This window comes from Cavia porcellus, unplaced genomic scaffold, assembly GCF_034190915.1.
Source record: "Cavia porcellus strain 051 isolate PalLab524CR breed Dunkin Hartley unplaced genomic scaffold, mCavPor4.1 scaffold_31, whole genome shotgun sequence".
Lineage (NCBI taxonomy): Eukaryota > Metazoa > Chordata > Mammalia > Rodentia > Caviidae > Cavia > Cavia porcellus.
This window is the reverse complement of record NW_026947514.1, coordinates 11,005,068-11,017,553: the sequence shown is the minus strand read 5'-3', so window position 1 is coordinate 11,017,553 and position 12,486 is coordinate 11,005,068. Positions and strand designations below refer to the sequence as shown.

The following is a 12,486-nucleotide window of genomic DNA, read 5'->3' as shown; positions in this document are numbered from 1 at the left end:
CAGTAATTAGCATGTGACCACACTTAGAAATGACAGGATTTAGATACAGTGAGAAATTGTCAGCTTGAGTTTTCATTTTTTTTGACACTTAGCACACGCAAATCTATCACTATACCAAGAAACACTCTGTCTAGCAGAGTCTTAAAGCTGAGCTCAGTAAAGAGGGAGCTATATACTTTCGTTGTACTTCTGGCATCACTAGATTCCTGTTCATCAAAAAGGAATCACTTAGCACCAGATTGCAATTTGGCTGCTCTCTGGACCATGTTTGGATTCTCATCTGCCCACTGTCCAGGACCTTCCTCAGATCTCCCAAGCCCTTAATATTTTAGCTCCCTGGCTGAATAATAGCAGAGAAGTGGACCTGAATCAGTGATTCACCCCACTCTGCAAAGCAATCAATAAAATCAACAACTTCACTGGGATTTTTATCCATAGGTAATTTAAATTTTGTTCTGACTATCTTCTTTAATTGTTTTTGTGAAGAAGATAGCTTCCATGCAGATAAAAGTAATAGATGGCTTGTGTCTGCATAATATGCTATAGTTTAAAAAGGCCCTTTACAAGTGTTATTTTATATCAGCCTTATTATAGCAAAAGAAAGGGCTTACAGATTTGTTTTGCAAATGGGGTCACTGAAGCTCAAGATAGTTCAATGAATCTATGTGACACAGTGAAAGGAGAATGGATTTGGAGTCACAACAGCCTTAAATTCAGCTCTGACTTTATCACTTACTAGTACTACATCATACTGAGCCTCAGATTCCACATTTGCAAAATAGGGATAATTGTAATAGGGACATTGTGAAAACTGAATAAATGGTAAAAAAAATAAAGCTATGCATAAAGCTACTGCTAGATGAATATCTTCTCTTTTCTTCACTGTAGAACTGGATCCTGGTTCTTCAGAGCCCCCCCAAAATGGGCTCATTCAAGAGTGTCATAGCTGCCACCCTAGGCAGCAATAAATTCCCATATGGTATCTAAAACTGTCCTTGTACTGTGTAACCTTAAGAGATGAAGAAGCAGAAGTCCTCTTACCTTCAGTTTGGTTAGTGTGTGCATGTCTGCCATGAAATCCAGCACCTCACTGATGTACTGCCGCATGCACTCCATTGCCGCAGTCCCACACTGAAACATAAGGACATGCCTGGGCCACAGCCTCATTTTCAACCAACTGCAGTGACTGTCACTCTAGTTGTGCACTGTTTACTAAGGAGTTGTTTCATTTTCTGAATTTCTGACTCACTGGACTACTCTCAGCATAGTTTGTGATTGCCTCCCCACAGTTAGGATGAGAATTTCTAAAGGTTTGTGGTACAGAGCAAAGAAACAGGGGTGACCTATGAGAGACAGAATGAAATGCAGTTTCCATGGAATTCCGCCATCAGAAATATAAATACAAATAAATATAAATATAAATATAAATATAACATGGTGTTTGCTGAGCCAAAAATTCTCACATTCAAGTCAAATTCTTGCTGAGGATAAATAAAAGAAAGAAACTAAATGGTCATCTTCCCCATATAAGTGAAGTATGTTTGGGAAGTTTCAAAGGAAAAGAAAGCAGGCTTGTGTTGTAGGTTATTAAATGGCATGGACCTGCTCTCTCGGGGCGATGCTGCACATTTAGGATTATAGCAAAGCAAAGGAAACTGAACAGACAGGCTGCTACATCAAAGCCATATGAGAGAACCCACACATCAGGCTGGGTATTATGGGGTTTCAAAAGCAGGCAGTCTTTGAAGCCATATGAATACTATGCTAAAGGGCTCTCTGGGCTTTCTTTAGGAAAATCTGGAACATTATGTACTTAACTAGCTCACCCAGTGGCTCTCATTTCCCATATTCATGTAAATCTGCACAGCACTGAACTATATCACCTCTTCTCTCTTCTAGAATGTTACGCTTGTCAGTTCTTCTGACAGGATAACAAACAGTAAAATAAGGTCATTGGCAGTCTGTCAGACTGTTTTTCAAGCATTTCATATGTTCTAAGGTTTTCTTCTTTTAATTTAAATAGAGTGAAGGAATTATAAAAGGTTATTGTGCTCCTGCTTTTACAATATGAATCCTTCAGTGCAAGAAGGATTTCCCCCCGATTTATTCCATTTTCTCTGACCTTTCACATGTCATGCAAATAGGAGCACAGACTCTGCTCTTGAATTTCTTGAAAGGGATTTGTCTCTTTTATAGGCGATATTTTACACCAGTTCAACTAGTCAAATGTCACGGAAGATAATTACGAAGGGTATTATTCAATATTTGCCTTTTAAATTTGACTCTCAAGAAATCAGAGCAAAGAAATTATTATTATAAAGTTACTGTTTTCTAGAGATAACTACATTCAATGAAAGATTAAAACCCACTTTATACTCAGCAGAATCTTTGGGAGTCATTTGTACTGGTAAAATAAAGCATATAATTTTTAATCCTCCTTTTGCAAAACTTAAGTATGATGTTAGATGTAGTATCTTTAATGAACAAAACATAGAGTCAAGTGTCATTTGTTTCAGAAGCCCTATATTTATTTTAATAAGAAGAGTTGAAAACATTGTAATCTAAGTACATGAATCAAAGCAAATCACATCAAATTCTCCTTAAAAATATATCTGATTTTAATAAAGTTACATTTCTTAGATTATAGAAGGAACACGTTTGTTGCAGAAAATTTGGAGAATACAAGTTACTAAGAATGATTAAAATCACCATAATCCTAATTTTTGTTTTTGAAAATGGCTATTATTATTTCTTCCCAAGGTTTCTGAAATACATAAAACAAATAACTTTCCCTACCTTGCTTTTTTAGTTAAATCCACCATAAATATTTTCTAATTAATTAAATATTCTTTGAAACTTTGACTTGGTAGCCGCACAACATTCTACCTTATAGTTTACCTTACTTTATTTAAATCATATACTACTGTTGCACATTGATTTTTGTTTCCCTGTTTTTGCTATATAAATGATGCTTTAAGAAATATATATATAAATCTCTTGGCTACTTATTTTCTCAAATGTATTCCTAGAAGTAGGTTGTGAAACTGCTCTCCAGCAAGGTTGGTTTCACTGTCACCATTAGCCTGGGTTCTATCCCTAGCACTGCTAAAAAAGAAAGAAAAAAATCTGCTGAAGGAAGGAGAAATGGGAAGAACTAGCTAAGGGTACAAAGTTTCAAGTATGCAAGTAAATAAGTGCTAGAGATCAATGGGAAGCACACCGCTATAGTTAGCAGTGCTACTTAATTTGCCAAGACAGCCAATCTTATATAAAGTGTTCTTAGGTCAAGCAAATAAATAAGTGGGTGAAAGAAACTTTTGGAAATGACAGGCATGCATAGACTGTAGTGATGATTCCACACAAATTAATAAGTGATGTTTAAAAAAAAGAAAAGACTTCTGATCTACTAGCCAGTTTTAATTTTTAAATTATCAAATATTTTTATATTTTATTTTACTTTCATTTTCATTTTTTAATTTATAATTGATTGTGCGTGGGGTTTACTGATCATCTGAAAGGTTTCTATATGTAAATTTCATGTAACTATTGCTTTGTTATTGTTGAAATATTTATCTTAATTGATTTTGATAAGCCTGTTACACTTTAGGGATATTATTTTTTTCCTAGCTATCCTATAGGTACAAAATATTGAATTCTAAAGAATTAATCAACAAGGAAACAGCAGGTACACAGGAGAGAGTGGCTTCTCCCAGCCCTACTTCTCTTCATCCTAGCACTCAAGTGGACTACGTTTTCTGTTCTCTCTGGCAGGTCGGCAGGGTCATGTGATGGGGTTCCAGTCAATGGAATGTGAGTAGAAGAACTACAGCACTCCTAGAACCATGAAAATCCTCCATGTACCACATTCTCTTTTCTGTCCCTAACCACCAGCGATTGCAGAGGGCTACACATGAGGGCATCTGTGTGGAAGCTCCCTTTCCCTACTAATCAGGATACCCACTGACACCTCTACATGAATAACAGTATGCTTCTTCTGTGCTAAGTTGCTGAGATTTATCTGACAGCATCTTGCATTACCATAAAAATATTTTTAAAAAACACTGAATAGTAATTCTACTCCCAGAAATCTATTATAAAGAAATAGTCCAAATGGACAGAGTTAAGTACAAACAAGATCATTGCATATTAATTACAACTTCAGGATACTGAAAAATAACTGAAATATTCAACAATAGAAATGTTTGTTAACAGTATTTTTAGTAAGTAACATTTATTTACTCAGCATTTGCTATATGTCTGACATTGTGTTAATATTTTATATGTATTGTCTCAGTCCCTAACCTATATATTAGGCCCTGCTATGTCTTATTCTATAGATGACACAGATCGAAGAATTACAAATTAAGTAATTTTAAACTCACACAAGGAGTAAATGGCAGGTCTCAAATCCTTCTGAGTCTAAAGCTTACATTCTCAACCACTATTTCTTGAAATATAAAAATGCAGACAATTAATCTGATTAGGACTTACTCCAGGTACAGAGGCTATCATCTGCTTGCTCAGGATTGTTGACTCAGCTAATTTGGTTCCAGCATCTGCACAAATAAACTAGTAAAAAAGTGAAAGGATAATTATTTTAAGAGTATTTGGACAGTAATAAGTAATTTATAATTTTATTAGCCTAACTTAAATTCATTAGTGTTTATTTTCATGACAGTCTGCCCTAAATACATTAGATTTGCTAATCACGATAGTTCATTCCTATCAGCAAAGGACCAATGTGAGCACAAAGTCTCTTACTGTACTCAGAAAGTCAAGTGATACTGAGATGGTCAATTCAATCAAGACAGAAATAAACTATAGCGCCACTGTCAACATTAGTCTGAGCACTTTTTAAACACTTTCTGTTAATAGGATACCCACATACACCTACACATGGATAAACAGTATGCTTAGTATATTTTCATGAATTCTATCATCATGGCACAGCACACTTGGATATCCAGAATCAACACAGAAAACTGATCCCAGAATGAGTAGCCCACGTATTTCCTTCTCAAGGACCCTCAGCATCTCTCTTCCTTTCCTCACTTCACCCAATGTCTCCTCTGTGTTGAGAATAATCCTGGTCTTACTTCCATCACCCACAGGACTTTTCACACACTTCCTCTCGACAGTCATCACATTAGGATGCAGTGAACCCAGAATCTGTTTCTCAGCTTTCTACAAGCTCTTCAAGAGCACAGACTTGAGGAAACTCATCCCCAGCACTGTTTAATGCTCGGCATCACAGAGGAACTCAGTAAGAGTTTATGTAATCAACCAATTAATCAATTATGACTTGAGATCATCATGGGAATGGGTTTACCATATTATAGTTTAATTTGCTTCATTACAGATTTTGACATGTGCTTCCTGCTTAATGCAACACCTAACTATTTACTTATGGTTTTACGGGAAAAGTTGGTCTACAGCATTTGCTACGAGTTATTGGTTATTTGATTTCTCCCTCTTGAACTCTGGGCAGTGTCCCTAGCAAGTTCAGCATCTCAAACTGCTGCTCTATCTAGTTCAGAGGCTCTGAAGCAGCTTCAATGCCGGTAGCTTTTTCTTTCATCCATTTGGAAGCCATAGGGAAGCTGTATGGGTTAAGACCAGCAGTGTAGTTAGGCAAGTTCCATCTCTATCAAACCAGGAGAAATAATAGGGTAGTACAGAAACCACAAGAGCTCTGGAGCAATGAAACAGAAACCAGCATATTGTCAGACTAATCAGAAGGCAAAATCTAAGTACTATCAAGCCTTGGCAGGTTTTGGCTAATAAAGTATGACTCTCAACCAAAGGCCTTCTGAGGCCCAGGGCCCTTAGATGTCTCATTCACAGTCAAGAGCTGGTCTTCAGGTGTTGAAGGTGTAATACTTCACAAAAGATTGCAGGAGAGGGGCACTAAGCAGAGTTGTTCTGAGAGCTGTACAAGAGTGGACATAGATCCCGTATTAAATTCTTGCCATTTTTATTGACCTCAAATTCCATTAGAAAAAACTGATGATTCCATTTGGTTATTTACTCTGAATAGGCAAAAAAGAGTAGCAGCTAGGATTCAGGACTTATTTCTAATTTTGTTAGGACTTATTTCTAATGCTACTATAAGGAAATATACTAAATCAGGTTTAAAAAATATGTAAGCTAAAACCTGTACATTAAAAGAAAAGAGAAAAAAAGAGAAAGAAACCTATAGTATTTGGCAGAATGAAAAAAAGGAACATTCTCAACCTGAACTCTTGGCAAACACTGCATGTTTTCTCATAAAATGTAGTTTGCAAAGCTACCTGAGACCATGATATGGACAAACAATCTCTAGCTATGTTCCAAATCTCTGTCAGGACACCAGCATTCACTTTAATTAATAATCTCTTTACAAAAGCAAACGGCACAGCTGAGAGAAACCATGGGGAAGATGGAGTCACATCTAATGTGTAAGGCACAGGAGTGTTTGGAACATCTCATGGAGGGATGATTGCAAGTCTTGGGTTCTCCAAAGTGTGTGTGGATGGCCTAATGGGCCTTGAGGATGAGATAGGATCTGAGAAGAAGCAAAAATGCAACTAGCCTTCAGCAGATGCCTTTGCCAGGTGCCACATCAGCAAAGTGGACCCAGAAGCACAAGTGTTACCAGCCACACAGTGGCAGGATCTGAGGTCACACTTAAATGTCTGACTTATGATGATTCATACAAATCAAAATGAATAAAAATTATCACCCTAAAAGAGATGAATGCGTCCCAGAGAATCTGGCTTATGAAAGAGAGTTGAAGTACATGAGTTTCTAAAATAGTTCATTCTTTATTTTTAAGCATTTTTATATCATATGTACAATTAAAACCTTAATAAATCTTTGCCTTAATTTTATTATAGCTGCCAACTATGAACCGGAAAGAAAACTTCACTATAATTGTACAGAACTTTTCAAAGTATAAAGATATATCTAAAGTCAGAGAGGGACATGTTAATTTCTGTAAAAGGAAGAATTCTATACTTCCAGAGAGAAATATTCCACTGAAATATTCACTCCTCCGTAAGTACAAAGTACAAAAGAAACATGATATCCATTATGTGTCATTACTAAATTCATTATCAAAGTGATGCCCAAAATACCATCTCTACCTTTCATCCCATGGAATGATAGGGTTATTACTAACTTAACCAATATTAATAACTCCACAGTCTCTGTGAATTAAAAACAACAGTTGTACCTCTGCTGTTTCATTGTCCTCCAGCCCACAACTAACCTATTTTTAGAAGAAAATCTCTGACAGACGTGATTTCTCATAACCTGAATTGCAGGTATATCCCACAGAGTGGAGGTGGTACATGCAAATTATCAGAATATCTACTCGACACATAAAAGGAGCTGAGGAAATTCATTTTGACTTGAACTTAAGTCTTTATGGTAACTTTTAATGGATTGCTGATTTATTATGAAAACTCTTTTAATCCATCTCAAGAATAACTATAATGACACATCAAATATCTACAGCAAACCAGCAGAAGAGAAAAATGTTGTAAGGCAAGGCTAAAATGTCAGTAGGTTGGAACTAAAACAATGTGATAGTGCACTTGTCCAAAGTGCAGAAGGAAAAATATGTCCTGATGACTGATAGTTTCAGATTCTGCAAAAGATAATTTTCTTTGATTTGGCAAATTCTTTCCTGTCTCTGTGCTTTTTTTTTTTTGTACCAGGGATCAAACTCATGACCTCCTGTTTGCCAGGCAGGCGCTTAAGCCACTGAGCTAAAGCCTTGGCCTCATGCCTTTTTTTCTTAAAAAACAGCAAACAACAAAAACTAACTAACTAACTAAAAACAAACAAAAATAGACTCCTCATGTGAGCATTTAAAATCATGTGACTTAATTTGTAAATAAAAATAAATAACAGCAACTATGGCTAGATAACCCATACAATATAAGAGGCTGGAAAATTTCCCATGATGCCAGACCTCCTGGAAGAACTTTTGGTAGTTAAAATTAGATTGGTACCTGACAGATTGAGCCCACATTCTTGATGTCAGAATGTTTGATAAACAACAAAGGCACAGCCTAAGAGAAGAATATGGTTTCATCTCAGCAAACTCACCCACCTATTAAGGTATTAATTAGAGTAGTGTTAGATTAAATGCCCTAGTCCCTCCTTACAGGGTGAAGTATGAATGGTAAACCCGATATTAGAGCAACTGATTCTTTTTACATTAATAGAGCCGGCATCATTCATAATGGATGACCAGGTAAGTTTTCCTATGTAACAACTGTTTTTGCTTCTGTTTTCAAGTTGCATTTTCAGTTAAACAGATATACACTTACTGCCTTCAGATGCTGGCCACTAATTCCCATGAGGAAAGTCCCTCTCTGCTCTTACTGTCCATACTATGAGTCTTCTTGTCCAGGTGCCGGGGATGACACTGCCCAGTAAAAAGGAAAGCTTCCCTAGAATGAAGTCTAAATCTTCCAGCCTAAGAGAAGCTATAAGGGTGTAGGCAGCCACCACTACCATCCTTTAGTGAATAGCTCAAGAGTCCAGACAGCCAAGGCCAAGAGGAAAGGGGATGGAGAAACTACAGAAAGACGCACAGCTCTCAGAGACAAAGGTGCTTCTTTCTCCCCACATCGAGGACTTCTCCCAGTGACTTGGGCAGGACCCCAGAGCAGAAAAGGAAACTGCTTTGTTTTTAAGGTATGCCTCACTTTATTTCTCTCATTATTAATAAAACTTATTTAACTCTAAGAGGTTATAAAAGGATGTGCTGCTTCAAAATGGCATAATATTATTTTTTTTTTGCAGTACTAAGGATTAAACCCAGAGCCTTCATATGAAGCTACAACCCCACACTTTTAAAAAAAGTCTTCAATAAAAAAGAAGACAGGATCTCCCTAAGTTATTAAATTGCCCAAGCAGGGCTTGAACTTGTAATCCTCCTCCCTCAGGCTCTCAGGAGTGCCAGAATTACAAGCACACACTAATGGCTGAGTTTTCGTTGTCAGAGGAGGTTGAGACATTCTTCATAAAGTTGTTCCTCATGGACAGTGTCTCAAAATGTCTCCAAAACACCCCTTCAACTTGAATAACCATACAATTTGACTTTTAAAACTTAATGATTTAAATATATAATACATATTTAATACTTATACCTATATTAAAAGACAAAAATGTCATGTCTGAAGGCAGATGGGAATTAATAAAATCACTGAGAAGTATCTACTTTTGCCTTCTTTGTCCTAAGGCTAATTTGTTTTTTTATTTATTCACCTAACTGTGATGCAATAACCACTGTTTTCATGGTTTCCTTAAGCACTGGGTAATTTAAACTGCCAGTATTCTTTTGCTATCTTGCGACAAGTGCTTATTATGGTTGACTAATGTACTTCATGGAAATTCAGCCTCCAGCATTTCCAATGTTGGGTAGCAGACCCCAAGAAGATCAGTCACACAGACCTGCCCTGCTCGAGACTGGGGGCTTGTCCAATGCCTTCAGGAGAGCACTTCCAGCACCCTGAAGCCTAGGGTGCTTTGGGGGATAGTCCCCAGTTAGAATGCTATCAAAAGCAAGGGACTTCCAGACACTGCCAACCTGCTAACCTGAAATCCCTCACGTGCTATTCCTTGAAGCCATGTGTACCCACCCTCCTCCAAACCAATGGAGATCCTCTTTATCTGCAGGCTGGTTGTGTCAAAGTCACTGGTACGCAAAAGTGATAATGCTTTCGACACATGAGCAGGAGGGAAGGCTCATGGTACTCCACTGGGAGAAGCCACAGTTTGTCTCTCCTCTGGAGCACAGATGGTTTCTGGTTGTGGCTTTGCTTTTGTCTTCCTCTTGAGCTGTCTGGTGCCTCAGTACAAGGGGAGCTATTTCACTCTGACTATGTCACATCCAACCTCCACTGCTGCCGCTGTCCAGCAGCACTGCCCTCACTCTGGAACAGCTTCCGCGCCCCCAGACAGACAATGTCAGAAAACTGCTGTGAATACACATGAACTTTTTATTAAACCTCAAGGGAAACCTAATTCTGGTCTTACTGATTTAAGGTGGGGAGAGAAGGAGACTTGGCAGTGCTTTTCAATGGTAAATGACAAGCGGTGTCCCACCTCTTCTCTACTGGGTAAACTGAGCTTTGTGTACCTGGGAGACCACATCATCCCTCACTGACAGGCTTCCTTATTCAGGACATGTCTCTATTACTGTATCCATACACGTACAGTGTTGGTACTTTCTGTTACATTAGCTTTACCTACAAGATTTCAAACTCTTGAAAGGAAGAGGCTACGGCTTGTCTCTTTCTCTAGCGCCCTGCATAGCAGTCTCTGAACCAAGAGAACGTTATTTGACACCCATTATGTGCCAAGCCAAATGTATGATCCAGCCAGTTGGAGGGTCAGCTTTCTGGCCAGTGCTAAGACAGGACGGAGGCAGCCAAGATGAGCAGGAGGCTGAGGTCTGAGTGTGAGTCAGATGAGTGGGGGTGGGGGAGGGCTTGCTGAGTCCAGCCCCCCTGGAAGTATAGCTTGACACATGATAGGTGTTAATTAACATTCTCTTCTCCATTTTCGCCCCACATAGTACCCAAGGGCTTATGATTCAGAGAAATCTGTCCAGTTGCTTGATACCAAGTTTCTGTTTTCCTTCAGTCATTTAATTCCAAACTAGGAGGCACAGACACTGGGATTGTTTTTAACGCTGTGATTCAGTTACTGGACACTTTGCCCAATCGCCATCTGAATGATACCCTTATCTCAGTTACAGCTCATGGACAGTTAATTTAAGTCTAGTCTCAGCTCTTGCAGTGGGAGGCAGAGCCCCATTTTACTAGATCCCCTGCTGACTCCCCTGGCAGAGCTGACTGCTTTTGCTCAGCCCCATCCTCATATCATTGTCCTGAAATTTATTCTGCCCTTCTGCTCAAACCTCTCCCTTCCCTCCAAGCCAATTCACCTGTGGCTGAGCCCAAACCTCAGGCAAAGCTCATGTGACTCACACTCAGACCTTGGCCTCCTGCCTGCCTATCTTGGCTGCCTTAGTCCTGGCCAAAAGCTGGCTGACTGGACCATACATTTCTTAAAGGACAGAAATCACGGTTTCATTCTTATTTTATACCTCCCAGAACTAGTTCCGTACTAGGAACAAACAATAAATAACCTTTTTTTTTTTTTAAGAAAATCTCTTTTAGCCAGTGGAAGTGCCAAGTGGCTCATAGTAATTAGATCTTGACTTATGTAAAATATATTATTTCTTTTTTTTTTGTCTTTTTCCTTTTTATCGGTACCAGGGATCGAACTCACGACTGCCTGCTTGCAAGGCAGGCGCTTATGCCGCTGAGCTAAATCCGCAGCCCCAAAATATATTATTTCTTATCTTTGAACAAAGACACTTGATTTTATTCACACACCCTAGTTTCTCTTAATTTTTCCAGACATATGCAGATTTCATAAAAAGTTTTACAAATACAGCGTAAGCCTACCTGGACAAGCAGAAGGAGGTTTGTATCTGGTAAAGGAGATTTGAGCTTTAGAGCCTGCAGCAGTTCTAGAACAACACTACGAGATAAGTAGAATTTATCCCGTTCCTAAATAAAACAAAATAGAAGAGGTAAACCATTTAAATATTCAGTTAGACTAGATCTGCCAAAAGAGTGACCAAAATTGCATAAATTATAAACAAAAACAATATTTAAAAATGTACAGTGGGTTATCTTTAAGAAATAAAATTGTAAGTAAAAAGAAAAAAACAGATGTGTACAATACCTTTTCTAAAGCAAAGAGAACATATGACTTAACAAATAAGAAAACAGTATCTCTTAAGTATTAAAGCCACAGTATTTTATTCCCACAAGGGATAAATTCTAAGAACTATATCACTTAAACAAGCAAACAAGCTAGTTTTTTGTTGTTGTTGTTGTTGTTGCTTTTGAGACAGGGTCTTGCTATGTCATTCAGGCTGACCTTGAACTCACTATGTGCCCTAGGTTGGCCTTGAACTTGGGGGGATCTTCCTGCCTCAGCCTCCCAAGTTCTGGGATTACAGGCATGCTCCACAACAGGAAAGTACTTTATTAAATACAAAATTATTTAGAGAGAAACATGTACAACTTTTTCAAAAGTTTTATGTCCTATCTCAGGAACTCCCTTCTTAAATAGATGATTTCAAGCATATAGAAAAATAAAATAGATTATGTACTTACCACATCTTTATAAAATCGTATCACTTTGCTTTATTTGATTGATCTTTTTTAATAAGTAAAGCATTACAGAATCAGTTAAATATACCTATCTAGCATTTATTTTTGTTTCTTCCTCCCTCCCTTCCTTTTTCTGAATCTATTATTATTTTATGAATTCTGAATCTATTATTATTTTATGTATTTTTACACTTTGACAACAATTTGGGAGTTTCTGTGCTTGTTATTTTTTGCTTGTTTTTTTTTTTTACAGTACTGAGGATGGAATTCAGGGCCTTCCACATGCCAGACAAGCGCT

At 37.8% G+C, this 12,486-nt stretch overlaps 1 protein-coding gene and 1 long non-coding RNA gene across 11 annotated transcripts in view; one reads left to right on the top strand and one right to left on the bottom strand.

The window, feature by feature from the left end:
* Unc79 (unc-79 homolog, NALCN channel complex subunit) overlaps positions 1–12,486 on the bottom strand; it is a 272,072-nt gene that overhangs the window by 23,003 nt on the left and 236,583 nt on the right. For all 10 annotated transcript variants that reach the window (XM_063241428.1, XM_063241425.1, XM_063241421.1 and 7 more), the window contains 3 exons: positions 11,472–11,576; positions 4,492–4,569; positions 1,042–1,131 (listed from right to left, as the gene is read on the bottom strand). In XM_063241428.1, the coding sequence (XP_063097498.1) occupies positions 1,042–1,131; positions 4,492–4,569; positions 11,472–11,576 (273 nt within the window). The remainder of the gene's footprint in view (positions 1–1,041; positions 1,132–4,491; positions 4,570–11,471; positions 11,577–12,486) is intronic.
* LOC134474240 (uncharacterized) lies at positions 5,423–9,209 on the top strand. Its single transcript, XR_010044961.1, has 2 exons — positions 5,423–8,688; positions 8,797–9,209. It is a non-coding gene; the product is annotated as an uncharacterized LOC134474240 (long non-coding RNA).